This window comes from Acanthopagrus latus, chromosome 6, assembly GCF_904848185.1.
Source record: "Acanthopagrus latus isolate v.2019 chromosome 6, fAcaLat1.1, whole genome shotgun sequence".
Lineage (NCBI taxonomy): Eukaryota > Metazoa > Chordata > Actinopteri > Spariformes > Sparidae > Acanthopagrus > Acanthopagrus latus.
The window spans coordinates 32,172,581-32,199,447 of NC_051044.1; the positions used below are offsets into that span (position 1 = coordinate 32,172,581).

Below are 26,867 nucleotides of genomic sequence, written 5' to 3' on the forward strand. Positions count from 1 at the left end.
AAAATAAGGTAAGAAACAATAATTGGTTGATGCCTCCACTTAGTAGATTATGAAACAAGATATGAAAAAATCTACTAAGAAATAATATGTTTAACCCTGAACAAGTAATATTTTTACCAATGAATCCCTGTGCTTTACTCTAATTACCACTCACACACAGTATTTTTTAAAATAAAAATCAGTGTATTAACACAAATATGAGTATCAATTATAACTCACTCGTGAACACGAAAATATCACTTATCACACTCTCACTTTTCAGTCAAATTCACAGCACATCTCCATAAACACAAATTCAGTACCCAAAAGAATGCGCACTGTTACTTAAACCAAACAGTCTCAGAAATAAAAGTTGCAGGCCTGAATCGATGTTCGGGTACGTTGAGGTCTAAAAGGGTTTACCAGCTCACTTTCTCCAGCAACATGAAATAGAAGTGCATGTGAGTCTTCTTCTTTGTACTCACTGTTCTGCTTCAGTTAGTGTGTGATGTGTGTGAAGATGGGGGAATGGAGAATGTTACAGATGAAGATGGAGGGAGAATGAAGAGGGGAATGGAGACGTGGACTCCTACTGCTGTGACCTCGACACGTGTTGCTCTCCGACTGCTGTCGCTTAGAGGGGAAAAGGTCCAAGGAGGGCTTCCTGGTCCAGTCCTCTGACAACATACATTTACATCATTTAATAATAAATAAAGTCTCTATGCACTTCCATGAGCTCAGTCCGAATTCACATAACAACAGCACACACACAGGTAAACATAATGAGTAACGTGAGGCTACTGCAGTTAAACCAGTGCCGTTGCTTGCTAGACAACCTAACCCTAATCATGTTTAGCATTAAAATAGTACCATTAGCAGTAACACAGTTTGTGATTACTACACCACAAATAAACATTTACCTTCTGTAAACCATTATATTTCCATATACTGCTGACAAACTCTGCATTTATCCTGATAGTATGACAATACTCCAGTGTTACATTCAGTACTCGTGTCGTATTTTTCCTTCCGTATTTGGTCCTTCTTACTTGTTTCTCTAGTTTGATCTAACCTGCTTCCTCCAATTCCCCCACCCTTGCTCTCCCTACTGATGACAGCTCATGACAATGGAGCAGACAACCAATCAACAGACTTAACAGGGATGAGTGACAGATAAAAACACCAGTTGCCTGTACATTCAACCAAACATATTATAAACACATTTTAAATACCGTCTTGACTTATTAATTGTTTTAATTCTTTCACACTGAACTCATATGAATTTTACATAACAGTTCTTATTATATGAATTACAATAGGATAAACATATTTATAGAAGGAACTTATTTATTCATTTATTTAACTGATTAACTTATTTACATTTAGACAGGGCTACACTGATAACTTTCCATCTTACTTGTCTGTCATGGTTCAGAAATAGAGGCTCAAATGCAAGGCTGGGATAAGTTACAACAATGTCATTTATTAAGGCTTAAACCAATACAAAAACAGAACTGAGGAAGGAGTTACACGGCACCCAAAGGCTGGTAGGGAATAAGTCAAACACACTCAACCAAAAGGGAAAGTGAAACTAAAACAGAGAGAGGAAAAAGGGAGAGAGAGGCTGCCACTTCCGCAACATTAGAGACAGGGGCCCAGCACATATTTCAAGGCGTCAAACATTTGATATCGTTGCCAGCTTTGTTGGAAAATATAAACAGACTGTTGTGCAGTCGTTTCTGAGGATGCTAAAACTACGTAAGCTAGCAGTCTGCAAACTTTATCTCCCTACATGATTCAGGATAACAAGTCTTCGGACAAAAACAAAACAAAACAGGTCATTTAGTGGTGCATTTGAAAAAACACATGAATCAAATAATTCAAATTTGAGTGATCTTGTTGTGTTGAATGCACTCATGTATTCGCTATATAGGAATTCTTTTTTTATACTTTGGTCTAGTTAGTTTTCAGGCTTCATGAGAACAATAATGCTCTGATTGAAAACACGTGTCACAATGTCATCACACACTTGATGAGTTCAGATGGAGGGGGCCTTTGATGGCTTGTTGATTGCTGTTTGTTCCTTCTAATTACATTATACTTCCTTTTTCAACTTTTTCAACTTTATCTTCAGGTTTTTATTTTGAAAAGAAAATGCACATGGAAATAATGTGGCAGCAGTAAATTTATCTGTGTGATTTACATGTTATAGATCACATGCGTGTCAAATGACTCTATTGATATTGAGTCTCCATGTTAAACACTATTCTCTCCCATTTTAGAAGTCATCTGCGTTCACACACACACACAAAAAAAAAAAAAAAACATGAATGTGCATATGTCATGGCCATTCATGTGTTAAACTGTATTCTTACGAGTACCAGTGTGAACAAAAAGCAGATTGTATATTCTGGTCGGTTGCTTAGCTACAGAAAATACCACGAACGTGACTCCTGGATAATGCGTCTTTGACTGCAAAACATTGTCAGCAGCTGTTTTGTCTCTCTTTTCCATCATTGTATTTTAAATGTATTTCTGTGTCTTTCTAAATTCAAACAATATAAATCCTCCCCATCAACATACAAACTCGAATACTCAGATATCGTAATGCATACTCACATTTGCCAGTGAACACTGAAAACACTGATAAATGGTGTCTGTGTCATCATTTCTTCCTGTCCAGACGTAAACACTGAAAACAGTGTGTCTCTGAATATCTTCACCTATCACCCTTGAAGAAGTTTCCCAAAAGATCTGTCTTCAGTGACTACAAATGCTGTTTGCCTGTGTATAAATGGCCACAACGTATAGAAAAAGCTTTGATTTATGAAGTAGTTGTGTGCAGGACCCTTAGGTATAAAGTGATGTTTTCTATGAATAATTATGATACTGATTATCTGATGTTTCCTGTATCTTTTTGTTTCTCAGGTGGGAGGGAAGGACAACCCTGCTGTTGACCCCATAATCCATGGCCTAAAGGGTGTTGTCCATCATGGTGAGTGGACGGCCCAGTGCCCCAAGTCATATATGGAATGACTGAAGTATAATAGAGCCAAGATTTTAGGCCTAATGTACAATAGGGTTCAAAAGTCTGAAACCGCTGGTCAAAATACTACAAGAAGAAAGAAATTAGATCACAAAAAAATTGAATTTCAGAATAACTTAGTATTTGGTATGTCCCTCATTTTCTTTCATGTTAACATGCATGTAAGCTGGCATGGCAAGTTTGTGTAAAACTTAATTAATCACATTATCCCAGCATGATTTGGCAGTGCTCCACAAAGCATCTTGTAATGTCGCAGAATGCCTTGCTTCCTCTTTCCCTCAATAACGATAGTATCATGCTGAGCAATTCTGAAATAGTTCATCAATTTTAAGACAATCATCAAACGATGTATCATGTTGTCTATTTGTAGAAGAATACAAAACACTAAAGGTATAGTAGTGTCTGTTGCACAGAATTTAACCAGTGAATTGAAACAATGTACTAAAAAATGTCGCAGCGTGTGCCTCTTTAACACAGACTGCATCCGCAACTTGTCATCTCCGATGTGTGCCAGTAATGGCCATAAAAACGTTTCCAACTGAGAAAGATTTGTCTGTGCAAATTAAGTTTACAGGGTAAACTATTCACTCTGATAAGTTACATTAGAACAGGGATCTGTTTAGAGCACTGTGCTTTGTTTTGTTTTTGTTTTTTTAAATGAAATATCATCATGTGGCAATACATATATCACTTCCTCTTTTGATGCAATATTTTATTCTTTAAACGCTTTTGGCTTTTTTTTTTTTTTTTTTCTAACAATCCCACCCAAGTCACTCGTCCACCAAACCATGGTTTTATGATAGACTGGTCTAACTTATTTGATGTGTTCATCATTAAAGGAGCGGTTATAGCTCATGAAGAGGAGTCTGTTATATCCTCCTCAGACTCAAGAGCTCGTCCACAGGTGCCCTGGATGGGTCACTGTGTTAAATTTCGCAGATGTCAGGAGACGTCAGACGACTGTTGTAGACGCATGTATGAAAGGGCATCTTTGGTTAATTTGCTTTTATGCAAATATGGAAATAAATGAAGGCTCATGTTTTGAACTTGTAACGTTAATGTGCCTCATATTTAGGTATAGGTATATATTTAGATTTAGGAAGAGTAACGCATTACATTACTGTGTTTTACAAATGTAATGTGCTTAGAGTAATGCATTAGTGACTTGTTACCCCAACACTGGAAATTAGGTGTGTTAGAGAATAAGTGATAAATAAAGATAATAACAATAAGGTCATGCAAACTGACGACACAAGGTAGGTTTAATGAAAAGATATTTTTTGCTCCAGTGATCTTAGTCAGGCTTTATTAGGAACTGTTGTATTTATACATCTAACAAGACTTAATATCACTTGTTGCGTAATAAAAGCCTAACAAAGCTGGACTAGAATTAGCTATTCAGTGAGTAAAAGGAAAATGTCAACAGTGTGTACAAGCTGATAAAAATGATAGACAAAACTACAAAAATAAGACTAAAGCTTATCAATAATGCTATAGGTTTTCATAGCAAATCAGAGCTGCCATAAAGAACATTCTGAACAGATTTACATTATATCACAATAAGTTTCCTGGGGAGGTCCCTCAATAGGTTATTGGGGAATCAATTATAGGTGATACTTGCGGTGCTCAGCAGAACTAGTAGACACCCTGGCAGCACTCCCAAGGCTTTACAAGCTGTAACTAAGTTGGGAAGGCACTAACAATAGTGTTAGTAGCATTCACTCAATAAAGTTGCCAACATAGATCTCATGAATGAATTATACAGCGTAACAATAACTCAAGGGAAGAGCATCTTTACAATGGACAATGCTGGTTCTGGTTAGGTGACAGGAAACACCAAAAGTTGAACCCATAATTTGCTCAAGGTGTCATGTGGGCAGGAGTAAGATGGATAGGACATTAATCTGTTGATCTGAACTGATGACCATCAACTTTTGGGAGCTATGAAACAGCAAATCCACAATGAGTGCAGGGCTTTGGAGGAAGTCAATCTCTACAGCATAAGATGCATATGGCAAGGTGACAGCTGTTATTTTAATTCACAAGGTCACTGGTTGATGCCACAACATGCATTTGATGTTGGACTTGGATAGGATAAACATCTGACGGGTAATATTTGATCAAACTTCAACTGCAGGCTAGCTTTGATTGTAACCCTCATCAAAAAGCCTTAGCCTTTTGCATCATTTAACGCCTCACGTAAATTAGGACTTCTGGGATTTTTTTTTTTTTTCCTTGCATATCAAATTAGAAGATTTTATATTGTTTTTTTGTTAGTAGTGTATGCCCTCAAAAAAAGTTGTCTCCTGCACACAGCCCTGAAGTGCATCCGTGTCATGATCAAAACATTTATCCTAAAGCAATGTTCTGTCTTGTCCCCCCCAAAGGGCCCCGCTCGCCTTGCAACAGCAGAACGGCTTCAGAGTGAATTTTGAAGGCTTCGCAATACACAAATAAAACTTTGATAAAACCCCACCACATGATACTTGCACTTTATCTCCTGCTCAGCTGTCTTGGAATAAAAACTACTCTGCCTCCATAATTCATCTAACACAAAGACCATTCAAGTTCAATCAAGGCCACGCTACCATCTCTCCCACTGGGAAGGTGGTTGGCTAATTTGCTCTGTCTCCACCAGTGCTCCTCTATGGAGCAGCGGGTGGTTAAATTTTTCACAGCACTCTCTTCTCTTGTTGCTGGGCTTGTCTGGCGGACACGCACCACAGGTCTGACTCCTCTGCCTTTGTACCTCATGCCTTATTGCATTTTACATGAAACCTCGCTGGAACAAATGCCCTCTGACTAGCTAGCCAGCGAGCGGCTCTGCGCCATCCCTGTGAAATCAGCCCGGTAAAAAGGCTGAGTCTGATTTACATAGCAGACTCATGAAAGGCTTCGGTGGCAAAGAGAGGAGCCCATTGTCTACACAGGGTTTGCAGGGGCTTTTGAGGCAGATGCAAAGACTGATAATGATGTGATGGATGGGAAAATGAGAGGTGGCAGCAAAGAGGAGGAGCACAACGATTGCGCTCTCATGCTTTTCATTTTAATGTTGATCATAGTGAATTCAATGAATTATCTTGAGCCATCATCATCACTACTGCAGGGATTATCATTACAGTGAAAGAGTTAAAATACACACATTGGAAATATTTAAATGAGTAAATAACACCAGACGAAAATCCTCACTCTGTTTGCTGATGTCAAGGTATATTACATTTCAGTCCCACCCTGGAGGTGATGTTTCAAATCTATCAGGGAAATAGAGGCTTACAGGTGATCCAGTCAGGCTGGCAGCCTGGCACCAACTTCTAAGTGCTTTCACATCTCCATTTGTGTTTCCCACACATACAGGGGCGGGCCACTCAGGTATATTAATGGCTGTCCAAGTATATTTGGAAACCCATTTAAACATGTTTCAATTTTAGTTTTTTATTCATCTGAAAGAAGAACGGAATCTGTGATTGACTAACAAGTGGACAGTCTGCCCCGCCTATATGTGCACAATCCCACATGCAGAGGAACGCACTGATTGTGATGCAACCTCAGCTCACATGTTTCATATGGGACTACTTAGTCCACTGATTTGTACCAACATGTAATGTGATATGACACATATTTCATACAAATTTTAGGATTGTTCGTACGGCAAGTGGCTTGTAACAATTTTAATTGCCTACATTTTATTGTTTTTCTGGACAATGGGTACAATGTCCAGTTCATCTCCTGATCAACATCAGTGTCTTTTGAGAGTTATCCTAACACTGACATAATTACGGTGGCCTAGAGGTGTCAGGCCAAATACAAAAGCCACAACACAAATACGAGACTTGGACAAAACAGGAGAGAGCCTGGAAAAAGTTGGACTCTGTATTGCCCAGAGACAGCCAGCACACAGGTCCAAAAACACCAGCAACAATCCGCCGCATTGTCAACATTCGTTGCTGTTCACTTCCGTTGTGGCTTTTGTATTTGTGTGGTGACTTTTGTATTTGTGTTGTGACTTTTGTATTTGGCCTGACACCTCTGAGCCACCGTAAATGATGCATAGCAGAACAGCAGGATTTTTATTGATTGCCTTTTGTAGGATGCAGTACAGTTCACAAGAAAGTCTGAGGGAAAGATGTTCTGAGCAAACAACAGTAAATAAATGCTCATTCTAAACTACTACTGATCTACCGTATTGCTCCAAATGTATGGTCTTAAGAAATCTTGGCATAACTAACTACCATATCTGCTATATCCAAGACAGAGGCTGTGGATAAAATCCATAAAAATATACCATAAGGAAAAAAGCAGGACAGATGAATAAATGTGTCTGCCCCAAATTTCTGGAAATCCTATTGAGAGAGGATGAAAAGGAAGCTTAACATGCGAACACTGTGCAGTGGAGCCACATCAGATCGGATGTGAAGGAGAGCGCTCTGGGTTTAAACCCCCATCAGCAAAGGAGTGGTAGACATACTTGTACAGTAGTTCAGATGGAGAGAGAAAGACGGAAACTAGCACAGAATTTCTCTTCTTCAAATACCTATAGAAGTGCCACAGGGTCGATATGGTACCTCAAACCAGGGGAAACCAACGTGAGCCATGTACACCCTTTAAAAATCAATTGCCAATCAGGGTTGCAGAGTTCAGAGTCAGTGAGGACTTCATGTAGTGAGTGAGATAGTGAATTAATGGACCTGTAATCTGTGCTGGCTAGGAGGAATAGCTTAATTTCAGTACTGTGATGTGAGAACACAGAAGTATATGTGTAAATATACAGTTATATGCTGCATTATACAAGGTTTAAACAACAACGTCTTAATCCATAAACTTCTGGACTTGGACCTCTCGTCCTCCATCTGTGCCTGGGTCAAGGACTTTCTCACTAATTGACCTCAGTGCATCTCCTCCTCTGTCACCCAAAACATCGCCGTGTCTCAGGTCTGCGTGCTGAGCCCATTGCTCTACTCCCTGTACACCTACGACTGCACACCAGTCCATTCGTCAAACATCTTCATCATATTCGCTAGTGACACAGCATTCGTGGGGTTCATCTCAGGAGACGAGTCGGCATACAGGGATGAGATAAAGTGCCTGACAATATGGTGCTCAGTGAACCACCTCTCACTGAACACCACAAAAATCAAAGAGATCATCACAGACTTCAGGAGGAAATGTGACATCGTCCCGGCCCCATAGCATGAATGGGGTCAGCGAAGAGAGGGTAAAAACCTTCAAATTCCTGGGGGTCTTCATCTCCGAGGACCTCACCTGGTTTGCCAACACCTCTGCCACCATCAAGAGAGCACAACAGACTCTACTTCCTCAGAGTGCTTAGGAGGAATGACACAAAGGAAGCTGATGATGTCTTTCTACCGGGCAACCATCACTGCATCTCAGTGTGGGATGAAGGCTGCTCTGCTGTAGATAAAAAAGCACTGCAGAGGGTCGTCGAATAGCAGAACGAATCACTGGTTGCCCTCCACCCTCTCTGAAGGACATCACCACGTCCTGCTACCTCAGCAGAACCAGAACAATCACCAGTGACTCTACACACCCTGCCCACCACCTTTTTGAACGGTTGCCCTCTCGCAGACATTTAAGATCCACCAAAACATGCACCAACAGATACAGTTTTTTTTTTTCCAACAGCCATCTGCACACTAAACACCAAAAAGCACCAAAAATACATTCAACACCACTACCATTATATATGTATATATATGTATATATATATATATATATATATATATATATATATATATATATATATATATATATATATATATATATATATATATATATATATATAATATATTCATTTATTTATATTTTTTATTGTGACATGTTTCATATGTTTGTTTTTTTTATGTTATGTTGTATTGTATTGCACTGAACAGAGATAATTCTGTGATTTCATTGTAAGCTGACAATAAAAGGAATTATATTCTATTTTAATGCTTCTAAATAGATTATAGGATTTTAAATATGATTTTTTTTTTTTCATTTTCAGTAAGTCTTGTGTATGTCACGTCATTGTTTTGGTCAATTCACAGGAGTATGTTGTCTCCTTCCTGTACAGAACAAGCAACAAGGATTTTCTGAAAAGTGCACATGTTAGGCTACTCATGGAGACTACCAATGCATAAAAGAAACAGAACTCAGATTTGCAAACAGCATAACAGAAATTTAACTTCAAGTTGCACCACCTTGTTTTACTGAATATCTTTACAGTTACATCTGAAAATTGCTACAGGAATAAGTCTAACGATATCTCACATCTCGCAATTGAAATCAGCTACCAGTTGTCTACTTTGAAGTGGCTGTGATTGTTAGGTTGGCATCACAGTTAATATGCCAAAGAGAGTATATAGTACATTACTACTAACTAATTCTGCCAAACTAATACCATGACTTATACGCTAATGCTGAGAGTATTATAGATTTATATAGACATTACTGTCTAAGGTTTAACAATAGGAACACCGATGAAAAAATGAAAACACGGCATAAAATCCTAATAAATCCACACAATAAATCCCAATGTTTATCATCTGTTGATAAGCCTGGATAGTAGCTCAGTGTTTCACGGTAAAAATTCACTGCAAAATATAAAGTTCTCATCAAGGCATGAAATGCAACCCCATTTCATCTGCAAGCAATCTAACTGCAGTGCAGATAAATGAGTCCCTGGTTCTTTAATTCTATAAACTCCCCTCAAACACTCCAGGATTTAGAACTGAAATATTTCAGCTTTTTTAAAAAACATGCTTCACTGTCCCTCTACGACATTTCCAAGAACCACTTTTTCAACAAAGTAGAACTGTTCAGGAGATCAACAATCAGGAAAAAAGTTCTGAGTTTACTGTATGTATACCCTTTCATCATAGATGTTTTATGGTTGTGTGCTCATGACAACACAGAGGCAAACAAAAAACACTTAATTCATTGTGACGCCAGAGTTTCTTTGAGGCTGCTAGCAGGGGCTGTTTGATATGGAATATTAATAACTTTCAGCCTTCCATCAATGTGTAATGGCCACCCGAAAATGGTCAAAACAAAAAAAACAACATGTTGTTCACATAATATTCACACCATATTTTACGTTGTAGATGTTATCATCAAACTGTTAACAACAGATTGTGTTTGAAAATTTGTATACATTTTCTTCTATCTATCTATCTGTCTAGAATGGCCAATATTCTTTCTTGTGATGATGGGTTAGCTACCGAGCTACGTTTCATGTGTTGTTGTGTTATAGGCTACTAGGTTTTCCATCATAGTTAAGCGTTTTCGCACTGAATAAGTCTGTTTGATCTTCATTTGGTCAGAAATCAAATTATTTGACAAATATAAATGTTGTCCTGACTGGCACTGTTTCATAGTTTCCAAAACAGTTCATCTAAATCCCCACTTCTTACTCTGATGATGGTGAATCATCAGTGTATCAAATGCTATATTACTTCATCAGGTAGATTTTCTCATCATTTCATTTCACAGGTGCAAAACTTGACCTGCTGGTGCTAGTTCAGGGAATCAAGGGATCACTGATGTCAACAGGATCCATCTTTTGGGGACCTAGTATAATCATAACAGCAATTATATGGTCTCCATGCAGACTGTATATACATGGAAATGGTACATGGACTATATTTAACAATAGTGCTTTTCTAGTCTTAATAACCACTAATGCTTCAACATGTAGACTGCAAGGGTCGTGGATCAAACCACGTAAGTCTGATTGGTGGACAACTGTTCTAACTCCTGAGCCACAGCTGCGGCGGTAAATATGATGAAGTATAACACAGCTAATACAATGCAGTGAAAGTAGGGCAACTGCAAAAGCTATATGCATAGGCATATCAGAAAATGGGCTGGTACTATGGGGATCTGTGGAACTTCTATGTTGTGCTGGAGGCTGATCATTAGTATATGTTGGCAGAATTGATTTCTACACTAGCGTTGGCTACTGTTACTTTGTGTTAGTGGAGCAGAGAGAGGCACTGAGACAAGGCACTTGTTACATTGAGCCCCTCTAAGTGGCTGTGTCAGGCGGGAAGAATTTGAGCTTGACTCTCCCACACATTTAAACACATTGGTTATGTTAACCAATGTTAATAATGTTTTTGATCATGTTTCCAAAGTGTCCATATCAAGATATTTAATTAATAATAATGATTAATAATTTAATGATTAAACCATTGAGCTCATTTACATGACCAAAATAATTTGATAAGTGGGAATAATCAGGTTATGATAATTATCTGATTTGATGTGTTTACATGCACTTTAGTAATGCTATAATGGAAAAAGCGGGTTTACGTGATTCAATCAATTAGTCTTTCTTTTGGACTTTTTTTTTTTTTTTCAAAACGTCCTGTCCACATGACTTATCATGGCGTCTCTGCAGGTCAGGGAAAGGGGATTTGGTTGGTTTTTCAAAATATTGGTCTACTTTTTCATTTTATTCATATGGTCAGAAAATGCATTTATTCATGCTTTAACAACATCTGGATTCTTTTACAGTTTTGTGTGCAAATGTATAAAAATGAAAGAAACGAGATCAGCAGTGTACATGCACCAAATTAAATGGAATACAGGCCAAAAAACTAGGTGTGTTTATCAGATTTCTCATAATCTGAGCTCAACTCAACTCATATTCTTTTCTAACAGGTCCCTAAGTAGCCTATCTCTGGTAATGGTTAAGTTGTTTTATAAGTCGGGAGGAGTAAGAAATGTGACGTTGATTAATTGATTAAGTGTTAAGTTGCCAATTAACTTTAAAAAAATCACCTTTGGGTAATAACTTTGACAAGCCTGCTCTACATGCTTCATCTTGGTGCTGTAATTCCACCAGGAGGCTGCAGCGATTATTATCCTGACATGGCCCACACAGGCACCAGTCTACAGTGTAGGCTGCACATCAGCCATCAGTACATTTAGAGAAGAGCCTAAACTATCTACCACCCCTGGTCCAAACATTGTAGAAATGTGCATCATTCAGAAATGTGAGTTTTTCAGTCTTGCAGGGCAAGTGTTCAGCACCACTGGTAACCTCAGACAGTTTTTTTTTTTTTCCCTTCATTTCAAGCTGTCAAACTGAGCGTGGGAACAAGATTTAAAAATTGATTCAGTAGAATAAAAAAAGTCATCATGTTACCAGACATGTTGAATTATATTCATATTCTGCAGCCTTTGGTTGTCTACTTGCTGGCTGCATCTGTATTTGTCTTCAAATAACAATCTGCTCCTCTTCAGCTGTCTGCCAATTCAATTTCCTTTCCTTGTATTACAGAGGCTTTGGTAAAATGTTGTAATCTTTAAACTGCCATGTCCTTAAGCTCCTTAAGGAAGAACACAAAGTTATAAACAAAATATGGACATAATTTTCCATCCTGGCAATGAACTTACCTCTTATCAGATATGTACATTACATTAAATACACTGATGCAAGTACTGCGCTGTCCAGTCTTCACCCAGCTGTAATAACTGTCATACATTTATACATCAACTTGTTTCAGAATACATGCATCCATCATTTCCTCTAATACTTTCATCTGGAGGGAGGTGGATACTGTCAGACTTGGGACAAGAGAGAGGACTCAGAAGCAGTTTGGGCAGAAGTAGAATCAAGCTTTTATTTTTCTGATTCGCGACTCTTCAGAGGAGGTGATAAATGAAAAGCTATGAAACTCTATGAGGACAGACAAGACGAACAAACACAGAACACTTAGAAACACAAGACGCTCCCGAAGGAGGAAAACCTACACTATTCTAAATATCTGAGATATGAAACTTACAAAAGAAAAGTCACTCCGAAGAGGATGGCACAAGGCTATGAAAAATACTCTGTTCTATCAAATAACAAAATTACAACAAAAAGCGCTCACGAGGGAGGAAAAGAAACAGCTACAAAACGAAATTTACAAACTCAAAATCACTCTCTCAAAAGTTCAAAAAAACAGAAAAATAAAACAAGACAGTACTTAACAATACGTGAATTCAAGGGCTGTGTGTCAAGGCTTGGGTACACGACGAGACGACAAAGTACTTAGGCGACGCAGACAGGGGAAGACACAGACTTTATACACATGAGGGAGGGAGACACAGGTGCAGACAATCAGGGATTAGGGATGACGTCAGACCAGGAACACAGGAGGAAGGGCACGTGATCTGAAACGAGAGGAGAGTTACTTTCAAAATAAAACAAGAATTCACAAGACAGATCCCGAAGACAAGACAACCTCACCGCGATGTGACAGATACCACCAGCCTGAACTCATTTCCCTTCCTTGGCTTCCTCTCTGGGTCAATGCAACCATTTCCAGAGGGTAGGCACTGTCTGCTTAGGAAAGTTAATGAACATGATGAAATCCAAATGCAGTGCTCAGAACTGGTCTTAAGTGTAGTGACTTAACAAAAGCCATATATTGTGTTGCACGGAAGTGTTTGCACTTATGATGCAGACATAGTTTAGTCAGATGCTGTGGAGATGGTTTTGCTGTTGTTAAGTGACCTGCTGGACTGTTATGCTCTACTTAGTGATTATAGTTAAAAGAAATCAGCATTGACTTTTAAAGAAGACTGGTTGCAAAATGTGGTCTCCACTGTCAAGAGAGTTTGTATATCCTGACAAACGAGATACAATGTTTCACAAAATGGTTTGGGTTGTGTTTGACCAGTGCATCACAGGCAAATTTAAACCAAGCAGATCAGCAGTTGGAGAGTGCTGCCACCAAATCACACTCCCAACAAAGTCAGCTGACAGGAGAGTGAAAAGCTTCCAGTGTCATTCTTTGCGCTTGAAATAAACTCTCAATTTCTGAAATAGCTGATGCTATAGCAACAGGTACACTAACCTCTTGAGGAGCCGCCATTGTTGTTATCGTACATATAGTTGCTTCTGGTCATATGTAAACGATGCCCGTAGCTGCCAGTAGTTCTTTTAAGGATGTTGTTTGGTTTGATGCCTGTGTGTTCGGCCACAAGCACATAGCTTCAAGCCTGGCAGAGGGATTTGCAAAATTACATGATCACCTGATCTCACAAATCCAGCTGCCTTGCAATGTACGAGTTTCTTAGGGCAGTGACAAATGTTGCTGGATTACAAAACGAGTCTTGTCAGCGGGACAGTGAAGAAGAGGAGAGGAAGAGGCAGTGATGGGGGAGGTGGGATCTGTAGTTCTAGCCATCGCTGATAAAGACATGCATCTCCCCCACCAACCTGCCAGCCCCTTCAAATCACCCACCCTGCTGCATGCATCAGCTTACACACTTCATCACCTTTAATTTCCATTTGCATCAAATTCCCTCTCCAACTTCTCCTTTTTCTGATCTCCTTTCATACTGACTCTCTCCTCTGTTGCCAGATTCATATTTTTCTCCTTTCAATCCCTTCTTTCCCACCTTTCCATTCATGGAAAAATTCACATCCTCTTCCTTCATCAGTCCTTTAGTTACAACGCTGCCTGTCAGTCCGTCCTTCCTCTCCTTAGCTCCCTCTTCACGTCTATAAAGCTCTTTTTTGATGTTTTGAGGGAGATGAGTGATGATGTGTTGATGAAAATGATTAAAGTATTTTGTATGCACTTTCTAGTTCATTTTCAGAGCATTTTGAAGAATTACTGAAATAGCTCCAGTCTGAAAACATTTGAAAATATTGGACAAACCCGCTCTGCACTACCTGCTCAGCACCAAGGAGCAGATAGACTGTATTATCGACTTTCTGCTTAACACAGTTAAGCAAATTAGCAGCTAAGCTAGATATATAAAAACAAAGGATAAATGGAGAACTTTCAGCCTGCTCCCCTGCCCTAAAGTCGACAAAAACATTAATGAATGCAGGTGGATGTCCCAACACCAAGCACACACAATATGTAAATGTCTTTCGGGCAGTTATGATTACTTGATGCATCTCTGCATATTCAGCAAATGCTTAGGACAAAGTTTGCAAGTTACTGTGAAATTTAGCATGGCATGGTTGTCAGTACCAGATCGGTACTGGTTGCCGCATTTGTTCTACATGTCTGTCAGTCAAAGAAAGTTAATGCACATTAGAGTTCTCAACGGGTCGGGCCGGCCTGACAAACCCGACCAGACCCGCATGTTCGGTCCGGGTTCGGGCCGAAAAAATCTGCAAATGAGCCGGGTTGGCTCATGCCTCGGGCTTCGGGCTTCCTTTTTTATAAAACACACTTCATAAAACACATTTCTTGCAGGTTGCAAATTATATATTGTTTGTTGTGAATCATCGCTGTTCACGTGTGGTGAAGAGTGAGTCTGGCTGCCTGCTTCATGGGGGCAGACACAGACCTGATGCCACTGCGTGACGTGCTCACGCCTATTGAATTGCTGTCTGCTGTCTGTCTGATCATGATAACAGTTGATGAGGAAAACAATGCCGACACGTCGGGTTCGGTCCAGGTTCAGGCAGACAATTCATGCTGGTGTGTCGGGCTGCATCGGGTTCGGACTTAAAAACCCGCGGGCCGGGTCGGGTCGGGTTGTAATTTTCAGGCCCGTTGAGAACTCTAATGCACATCTATTCCTGTTCAATGGATAATTTGTGCTAGGATTATTGAAGTGTTGGTAAAAATATAGTATCATTCAAGATACAGAAAAAGACATGTTGCAGATAGCTTTTGTCTTCATCAAGATAATATCATGTGCGTGTGGCTCTCTCTGTTGGTAAAACATGTCTTATTCTTGAAGAAGTTTGTTTAATATTAATATCTAATGAGGTTCAACTTCAACTTCAGTAAATTCCCATACTTGACAGTAAACTAGATTTATAATGATTACAAACCATTTTGCTACTTTTATTTGAAAGTTTTGAGTAAGTTTATTTGTGATTTTGTGCTTTATGAATAAAGTTAGCTTGACCTATTTTCTATACTCTTTCCCTATGTCCACTGAGTCCAGACCATCCAGTTGTGATATGATTTAATCACACTGAGAAAGAAAGAATTTTTTAAGAAGTCACACAAAAAATAGACAAACCAGTAGCGTTATGCAATAAAACAGCTTTGTACATTGTCTTGCTCACTGCTCGCTCTGCTTCCACTGTTTTTTTTTCCCTTTTTTTCCACTGTAGAACACAAATTAACATCTTTTCTCAAAGCTAGCCCCTCATAGTATAGAACTGCTAATTGATTTTCTGTAAGTGTTTGAGTCAGATTACGTTAATGAATTTGTTTAAATTGCCCATGTCTTGATTGCTCTCATTAAAAGTGTAACTCAAAGAGTTAAGAGACTATCTTACTTGATGACTCCTTTATCATTTCATTAAGCCTTATTTCCTTCCTCGCCACAGACCACAGTGTCTTTTATGTCGGCCATATTTTTGTTAGGAGCATACATTCTTAGTAAGTGAATAATTCTTCTCTGTCACCAGTTAGTATTAAGAGATGTGTAAAAGATGTGATGTAGCATTGATCGTATTATGTATGTTAAGCCAAGAAAGGTATAATTATAGGTTTTTGGTGCAATTATGTCTGTCAATAGGGGGACACTGAGCGAGGCAAGCACAATGCAAATGAAATCAATGGCATGAACCTAAAGGCTGTGAAACAGTAGCACTTGGATGAGTTCCAGAAAGCCTGATCACCATAGTTTGTGGTGAAATAAGGAGTGTTGTCTAGATCATGTTGTATTGATCCAAACATTTTGTTCTGCCCTCTCTCATATAGAAAAAGAGACTGTCCTGGAGCCATTTGTACTGAAAGACCTGCTGCCGTCCTCACTGGGGAGTTACTATCGCTACACTGGCTCTCTCACAACTCCACCCTGCAGTAAGGTGGTGGAGTGGATCATCTTCAGCAGACCTATTTATGTCTCCTACAAACAGGTGAGAAACACATACATAACAAAAACAAGCTGAGTATTTTGCACTATATCAGGTTTGGGAACCCTAACTGCAGACTCATTTTGGCATGCGATCTCAATAGCACAACTGAATCAACTTGTTACGTAAAACATAAAACCATTATCTTTTGATTTACATCTATTATCCTGACACAATTGTAATCAGATCATGGCTTAAATGGCAGAAACATTATTTATCTATAGAAGATTCTATAATGAAGCCATCATAAGATGAAAATAGTTAGTACCAAAAATTAGATTTGCACTGGGTCATTGAAAACAAAATACATCAAATAAAATCCACAAGAAGCTTGATTTTTAAGATCTGTGGTTTGAAAATGACTTTGTAATGTGTTCTTTCGGTCCCCTGAATACTGTGATTATTTGCACTTTTTTGGTGTATTAACTGTTAACAGAGTTTAAACATGCAGTTGATAAAGCCCTGAAACCACAGCAAACAAACTGAGGTTAAATTATAAAAAGCTCGATAAAACTGCCACCTGAGACTATATGTGGTTTTACTGACACTGAACTGACTTGACAACATTGGCCACAATATAAAGACAATTAAATTTGATTTCAGTGTTCTTTATTGTCCTAACATTGATTTATAAAGTTATTCTAAAACCAATCGTCTTCCTTTTCATGACAATTCATATTGGGTTGTTCATTTTGTTCGTGCCCATGTACAGTGCACAATACACTCAGATGTCAATCACTTCACTGGAATCAACTTTTTATCTGGAAACTGATAATTAAACAATTTTGTTATTGAGTTATGTTTTGTTCTTTGTGTTCCATCAATTATAAATTGGATGAAAAATCTTAAGTGGTTTATCATGAAATGATATATTTTACAATCCGTGTAACTGACATAAACATCTGATATTTTCTGATATTGCTAATCGGTAATATTATATGAATATTAAATTGTTTTTTACAGTCGTTCAGTGTATTGAAAGTCTCAATGGATGTGAGAGGTGTTTGCTTTCACATGATGACGTGGTTTCGCTGGCAGGATGACAGCTCTGTGCGCACATAATGTCTGCTGACTTTAAACCTTTTTCCTCCCCTTGTTTAAATCACTGTTGACAAAACTGTCCATAAATGTGCCTGTTTGACACCATTAAATACTTTAACTACTTCTACTCCGTAAACATCCTTAGGTGCACAGTAATAAGTTCTGTTCAGAAAGTGTGAGATGACAATAGTGTGATAGTTACTAATGATGCTGGAACTTGACTCTGAGTTAATGACCATTCACAGTTTTGCTAGTTAGGTGTGTAGTGAAATGGATCTGAGAAGGAAAGTTCAAACAGTTAAAAATAGTTACACTGGTCAGTGGTGTAATGACCATATTTCAAGATGGTTTTTAATGGCTTGCATGATTCTTGCAATTGTTAGATTGTATCCATATGGTTGAAAGCTCTAAAGTCACTTTAGGTAATGGTGTACTCACTTCCTGTAATGTTGATAATGCTTATTTATTTTTCCATTTCTTTCTCTAATTTGTATACACACAAACATACACACACCAACACTGTCTGATTTGCATTTATTTTTTTACATTTTACATCTATTTTATGAACAATATTCATTATCATTATTCACCAGAGAAAATACATGAAAATATGAGGCTGTACCTTTGTCAATCCAGTGATGCTGATCACTGGTTTTCAATATAGTAAGTCCCAGAGACCCACAGATGAAAATGTATCTGAAAACAAATGAAAAATAAATAAAATCCCAAATCTGTTAACAAAATGCTGCCTCATCAGCTGCCCCCAGAAAGTTGATGAGTCAGCTGGAGAACACTGAAGCTTGCTAAAATGCTCAGGGATAACATCTCAATGAGATTGATTGATTGAGAATGAGATTGATTGATATATATATATATATATATATATATATATATATATATATATATATATATATATATATATATATATATATATATATATATATATATATATATATATATATATATATATATATATATATATATATATATATATATATATATATGATATATATATATATATATATATATATATATATATGTATAGTCAACACCTCAAACTAATTGTTGAGCTCCTCAAACCATTCCTGAAGTGCTTAACTCTGGTGGTGGTGGGGAGAACCAGCAGGGGTTGACTGTGAGGTTGTTCATTAAACATAGCCAGCAAATCTCCCTAAATAACAGAATATTTTGTTTGTGATTGAATCTCTTGCTGCAGAAGATGACTTTGAATATCTCTCTAGAACAGAAAAGAAGAGGAAAAAAAGGTCAAGAGAAAGGAAATTTTGCTCACAATTACGCTGCTGCTAGAGAGAGTGGTCGCATAAATGATCTATCTATCTTGACTATAAAAATAAAGTCTGAAGCTTTGTGATACATAACTCCTCTTGTGCATGTTTGAATGCCGAATTAAGTCCAAAACAGTATTAGTAAATGTTATTTTTTAAAACTGAATAAATACAATTGTGCAAACCTTTAAATGTTGATACTGTTGTAAGAGTTTTAATTTCAAGGAGAACAGCAGCTCCAATGCATCCAGTGTCTAAGATCTGTGTGAAAAGTCTTTAGCTCTCATCTTCCTTCAACAGTGTAAAGAGCACTTGGCAGACTCGTCCCGTAATGAGACCAAATTAGTTTGCTTAAGAGTAGCTGCAGAGCAAGCCAAATGTCGGTGAAGTCATCTCTTTTCTGCCTTAAAGTTGGAAGAGCGGGTCAATGTGAAGCAGTCAATGAGGAGATGTTAAAAAAAAAAAACAGAATGATGAAGAATGTAGTGCAGACAGAAAGCCACAACACCAAAAAGTAACAACATCTCTTACAAGCACAAACCAAACCAAATGAAACTGATACATAATGTCCCAGAGATGATTTAGGTCGGGGGAACAAGAGGGCCAGTCAATGGCATCACTGCCATCGTCATCCAGGAACTGCCCATGCACTCTGGCCTCATGATGCCAGGCAGTGCCCTGCACCAGCAGAAACCCAGGGTCTACTGCACTAGCATGATGTCTGACGATCATATTCCATGGGGGAATGCACACATTTTCAAATTTAGCAATGATAAACAAACATGTGAAATATACACATGAGAAATAGCCACCCTTAACTATTTGCTTATGATACATAACCTTGTTAGATGAAAAACCATACCACAGCATATTCTTGCTTTCTTTACCATCTGGTACAACCAGAAATCATAGATTATTATTTTCTTTTATGGTTCTCCACATCTTCAAGTTTATCTCAGGCGTCCCCCATCTACTCTTTAGTTGCAATGGAGTTAATCTCCAGGGACACCTTTATGTTTTTAACTGCATCCTCCAGCCATTCCATCCTCTTCTCCACCTCAACCGTTCAAAATCAGTGAAGATAGCCTTTAACCAGGCTGTGATTTGGTATATGTCCTCAAGGCTGACTAAATCACTGGATATGTTTTGAAATGTAGCAGAGATTTTAGCAATATCCTGACCAACATGTGCTGCCTCTGGGCCTTATGTTGATGAAGGTTCTCAGTCATCCAGGTAATACTAAGTGCTATATTGTAGGCAACTGTACTTGTTGCAGTTTCTTGAAGATTTTTCAAGCCCAGCAACACACTGAGGTTCATCCTAAGGACAAAACAACCTCTCCTTAAATGACACAACACAGGAGGGCCAAGTCCTCAAGTCAAGACTTCCATCCACTTCCATCTCAAGGAGAAAAATACTTATTTTGAGGACAGCTATGTGAACATCTTGGCCAGGGAAGACAGATGGTTTAAAAGAGGAGTAAAAGAACCCATCTATCGCAAACTGGAACAACCGTGTTTGAACAGAGGAGGTGGCCTAAGACATCACTTATCACCCACCTATAATGCAGTATTGAGACAGGTTGGGTCCACAAACAGCAAATGGTCCTACCGACTGTGAAACTCAGAGCTCACACGTGTCCTTAACAACTCTGTAAGGACACTCCCACACAGAGTTTAAAAGCCTGCAACTCCCGTCAAGTTAGTTATAGCTGAAGAAGCCTCTTGTATAAGAGGTGAAATGTCTTTAAGAAACTCAAACACGTCCAATTGCCCACAATATAGCACTTAGAACTTGTTTAATACTTTTAAAGTGATTCTTGCTTCTAAGCTTCCATACAAATTGAATTATTTTCTGTCTGATTTTGGCAAACACAATTATAACCAAACGGGTTGAAGCCATTCCAGTTTATGCAGAAGTGACTATGGAAAGTATGGAAATATATTGATTTAAGAGATGTTATCTCTATAAGTGAACTTACAACATTACAACAACATTACAGTATACTTTGATCATCCATGTTTGTTCCTGAACTGGTAGAGAACAAAGACTTGTTGTGTTTTGCTGTCTCCTGTGCACAGTAAACGCCAAAGATGGCATGAAAGCTGAGCTGAACACCAATACACCTGCTTTCAGAGTTTTTTGTCTTTTTTTTCACTTGTTTTTTGGGCTCTGTAGATTATGCCCATGATGAATACATTAATGGTTCCATTTGATATATGTTTTATTCAACTTTGACTAAAAAAAAGCAAAGGATAACAAACAAGAATTTAAAGTCAGCTAATGGTAAATCATGTAAACACCAATGGAGTATGAAACGAAGAAATCACTCAACAAAGAGTTAAGGAAGAGAGATGGGAGCATCGTTTATCCTTTCTGTTCTGATAGCTATTTATTCCTGGCCATAAGACTTTCTCAACATTTTTTAAAAGCCTCTCCTGAAGTCTGTTTGTTCCCGTTTGCTCTGCAACTCTCCAGAGACAACATCATGAAGAAAAATAAAAGGAGGAGGTTGGAAAGAGAATTAACACTAATGGTGGCTGTAGTTATCTCTGCCTCTTCATTTTCCATTTCTCTGCCATCTCTCTGCTAGTCCTTTGTTTTGGATGTTAGTTGAAGTAGGTCAGCAGGAGTGACAGCCGTTGCTTTGGGCCCTCTTTTAGAGTGGATCAATGATCAGGCTCTTACACAACGACTCACCTTAAATGCCTCCCTTTCAGACAAAAATGTGGACTTGCCACACTTGTACTTGTGTGTTGGATGCGTGTGTGTGTGTGTTGTTAGAGAAAACAAATGTGTCTCAGATACTACAACCAACATGACTTATCCCATGCTAGTCTCGCATCACATTCACCCTAAAAATGAGTTGCCAACAGGGTAGTGCTATTGAGACCAGCCTCCTTGTAGCAGTTCCAAGTGGGACATTTGGGAATTTTATAGAATTTCCCATCTGGCATTGTATGCAACTGTGCCTACATATCCAGAAAGCAGATAAGATACAGCCATATGGGTTGCCTGTCCTCCTTGAGGTCTTTCAAAAGATGTAGTGTTGGTAGAATGTAAAATAGTGATCTGGTGGTTTGTACAGTAATATACATTTAAACATTTAGATTAAAGTGAAACTCTCGCCAAAAAGCAAGCTAGGCTTTACTTGTGAATGTACATGAGTCAAACCTTAGTGTAAAAGCATAATTACGACGAAAGAGGCACTTTGACCACAGTTTCGTTTTCGGGCAGTCTCATTTTTAATGTAGTGCTGGGGCACTCGTACACTAGCATCAATTTTTTTGATTTTCAAAACAGTAAGAAGGCTCGACACAACATGAAACTTTGCTCGTAGTATCACCAGTATCATCGTCTCTACACATGAACACGAGCACTGAGAACATTGTTTGTGTACACAGAGTTTACTAAAAAGAAAGTTTTTGAACAACTCACTTTAGCAGCTGTATCTCTGGTGCGCCGCCGTCATGGCAGACAAAAAGTGTCGATCCCTGAGTGCAATCTAACAGGAAGGCTTGAGGGGCGGTCCATCATTACTCTCCTTCCTGTTAGGTCATCTTCTTAGTGTTTTAAAAATAGCGATTTTGATGCTAACGTAAGAGTGCCCCAGCACTCCACTGAAAATTAGCTTACCCGAAAACAAAACTACAGTAAATCTCAAAATAGACTCTTTCATCAGAATTATGCTTTTACACGAAGGTTTGACTCATATACTTTAACAAATAAAGCTTTGGTTGCTTTTTGGCGAGAGTTTCACTTTAATACTGGGATACATCTGGTAGAAACATGTTTTTAGACATTTGAAACACATTTAACTGTTGTTTAAAGAAGATCTTGATTAAATTTCAATGTGAAACAGGTCATAATTACATATTGATCCAATCATTGAGATGCTTTAAAAACACTAGAAATCATGAACGTAATAGGGATGTAGTGTTCAGTACATTGAATTTGTTGTTGTGGTTCAGCAGGGAAAAAAAAAAAAAAAAGAACTTTTTTGTAATCTATTTTGAAAAATGTGGAAATGGCTGTTTGGCCTCAGTTTTTAATTGTAAATATTACAGCAATCAACATTTCAGCAAGACCCTCTCATATTCTGGATATTAGAAAAGAACAAGAAAGACTTTCCACTTAATAATGTGCTGTAATTAGGGTGAACTGTAATTAACCATGAGACCCAGCAGTGCACAGTTTTTTTTTCTTATTTAGCTCTTAGTTGATGTTTATACTGTTAATGTTCCTCTTTGTGCCTGTAACATTACCTATGATGTGGCTTGTTTAATTAAACTGATGTGAATTCAGGTTGTAATGTCCTATTTTAGTTCAAATGTTTTAACAGAATCTATGAAGAAGGATCGTTGTTTTTAGGGTTAGGTAGGCCCACCTGATTTTCCCTATTTCCCCTTAATAAGAACCATGTTTACAATAAGTCATAGAAGTCATAAAATAAAATAAGTGTTGACATTATTACATTAAATGTTTAACCCTAACCCTAACCCTAACCCTCTCAAAGGGAAATCATCTAAAGCTTAATAAGTCTATTTTACAGAGCTGACAGAATAATAACTGAGAAGAAATAAGTTTCACCTTAGTTGTAAGTTGAAACTACATTTGGTTTTGACATTCAGTTATCAGTAATTGTGTCAGTCGCAATCATACATTTTGATACATACATACAAATAGCATAACATTTTGTGGGAAAAAGTCACCAATATACTTTGACATGCCCAAAGAAAGAAAGGGTTGCACTAGTAGGCAGAAAACATCACACACTTGATAATGAGTGTGTCTGTGAAACTGTAATACTGTTCCATCTGTTTTTTTTTTTGTTTTTTTTCCTATTGAACCAAGAAACCTGAATCATTGCCTTTAAAAGCTCTGCTCCCTCTGCTAATTGCACACTGGAGGTGATGTGGAGGTTGGAGTTACAACATGGCCTGGTGTGAGGCTGCACACTGTTTTTTTATGCCAGCACCACAGTGCATTTGATCCAGAAGTGAAGGAATTCTCCACTGCAGTCCACTGTGTGAGGAGAACCATAGATCGGAGACATGCCATAAGAAATAATCATTAGTCTCTCTCTCTCTCTCTCTCTCTCTCTCTCTCTCTCTCTCTCTCTCTCTCTCTCTCTCTCTCACACACACACACACAAACATACACAGACACACACAAACAAAACACAAACATCGGTACACTTAGTGAAGCCGTACAGTGTAAAGCAGTCTCAGAAAATATGCTCTTAATCTCTCATGCATACACTTAAACGGCACTTTACACTTTGTTTGGTTGAGCAAACTTTTTAGGACATTGCACAGGCAGTACTGACTTAGAGTTTTAACTTGGCAACCAACCTTAAAGCTGAACATGTCCATTATGAAAACAATGGCTCAAACTACTGTGTGTAAGATAAAAGGTGTCGCTCACATACTCCTGTCACTCTGGACACCACCCACTAACATCTGGCTTGTCTTTAATGTGAATAGGTACAATCAGCATTCACTCCACTTCAAATGACTCTGCCGCAGTCACATTTGTTTAACAACTTTGATGAAAACACAAGACCCAGGTAGATGGCTAATACTTGATGGTTGTCAGGTGTGATGCTATGATGTCTGAAGTTAAGGACACTGCCTTGTTGATAGGTTTCCATTCATCTCTGTTCAAGCAGCATTTGAATTTCATTCAGTCACTGCTTAGTTTGAAAGACAGTTACACAGTTACATTGTCAGTTACTTTCATGTCAGTACCAGATCCTGGCCAGCCGCCTGATCAGTACTGTGCATGTGCAACTCTAAGCACAGAAAGAGGTGTCTTACTCCTCAGCTACTTCTATCATCAGCGCTGGTCTAATGGTCCTTTTCAGAAAATTATTGATAAGGTTAACTTTTTAAAACACATCTGACATATTTTTGGTGCACACTGTAAAGAATTTCCCTGTAAAAAAAACAGTAAAATACTGGCAGCAGGGACACCAGTATTTTACGGTTATTTTACAATGCAACTACTGTTATTCATTTTTACAGTATATTACCATTTTTGTTGGATTACAGTATATGACTAGAATAACGGTGGGTGTTGTGGTTATTTTACAGCGCATCCACTGAAAAAGTATAGTACTGTTTTTTTGTTGTTTTTTTTTTATTACAGCACAAGACGGTAGGATAACTGGGTTATGGTAATTTTACAGCTTGTCTACCGTAATTTATATAACAGTATGTTACTGTATTTTGGATCACAGTACAGTAGGAGAAGTGTGGGTTATGGTAATTTAACAATATGTGCCAGTGTGTTACAAAATCTGTTATTTTTATCAATATAGGGTTTCTATGCATAATGGCTCAATGAAGAGACATAATCATAACTGAATTAATTAAATTGTGTTTTTATATCATTCCTAACCTCTGGCCTTGAATAAAAATCAGATGCAGAGTTTCAAGTAATATGTTTGAGAACCCTGGTATAGAACACAAGAGTATATAAATTACATAACATTGCTGTAGTTTATTACAAAGTGCTCATTTGTACAGCAGACCTTGTAAGATTAGTAACACTGAGAACATTTGTATTACAAAATACAATACAATCATTAGTGAGAGGCTTTACTGAACTCATGAGCATAACCTCAGACACTGAATTGAAATAGCATCAAGAACAGTGTAACACTGCATTAAAATACCATCTAGAACAGTGTAACAGTCTAGCTTGCAAACAAGTTGTTTGCCTGTGAACAATAACAGTGGATGTGGAGAAAGAAAAGAGGGGGAGAAAGAAAGAGCGAATAGTGAGTACTTGACAGCAGCGTTTGGCTGGTCTCTTCAGTCAGCGATGACGAGTGCCTGTAAATAAATAAATAAATAAAATTAGCAACATCTCTGGGAAAATCTAAAAATATGAAATACTAATGGAGGGAGTGAAAGAAACATAAAAATGAGGGGAGAGAAGTGGGCCAGAGCAATAAACTGTTCAAGGGAGAGAGAAAATTGTTAAAGACAGGACGAAAAGTGCAAAGGAGAGAAAAGCAAGAGACGGAAAGGAGAGGGGGTGGTTAGTTATAGTTTAGGGAGGGTTACCTTTGGAAAAGTCATGTGCAATGAAGTTAAATTAATAAATGATAAGATACTGACACATACATTTTACAATCGAAAAACTTTATGAAGGTCAGCAACACCTGTGGCTAATTGAGCTCAAGCTAGCTACAGAGTTTGCTTTACTTAGCCCTATTTAGCTACCTGAACTATTGAAATAGACCTAATGAAACATCTGCAATGTCAACAGTTCAATATTTATGCAGACAAAACAGTGGACTTTGGGAGATAAGCATAACTTTACTTTACCTGCTCTGTTGAACTCCACATGGACTTCTCTGGCTGGAATAATAGGCTGGAGCTGTGTCCAAAATTAAGTTCAGGAATAGCCAGTGAGATTACATATTGTCACTTGTAATGAGTAGTTTGAGGAGTTTGATCAATAAAGAAGTGATGTCATCGAAATAGAAACATAAGCTTATAATCATCAGTAAGATGCTGATGGATAATGACTGGACTTGAGAAGGGATGTTAGCACATGTTTCCACTGCTTAACAGAAAATACTAATTTTATGCTGTTAAATTACAGATTCTTATTGTTAACTGAGCATTAACTGTTAATTTACATGTGAGGGATGAATGTTTAACAGTATTTT

The 26,867-nt window shown here is 38.0% G+C and overlaps 1 protein-coding gene across 4 annotated transcripts in view; it reads left to right on the forward strand.

Moving 5' to 3' along the window:
- The window catches only part of ptprga (protein tyrosine phosphatase receptor type Ga), a 429,346-nt gene that overhangs the window by 319,402 nt on the left and 83,077 nt on the right, over positions 1-26,867 (forward strand). For all 4 annotated transcript variants that reach the window (XM_037102522.1, XM_037102523.1, XM_037102525.1 and 1 more), the window contains 2 exons: positions 2,908-2,974; positions 16,702-16,859. In XM_037102522.1, the coding sequence (XP_036958417.1) occupies positions 2,908-2,974; positions 16,702-16,859 (225 nt within the window). The remainder of the gene's footprint in view (positions 1-2,907; positions 2,975-16,701; positions 16,860-26,867) is intronic.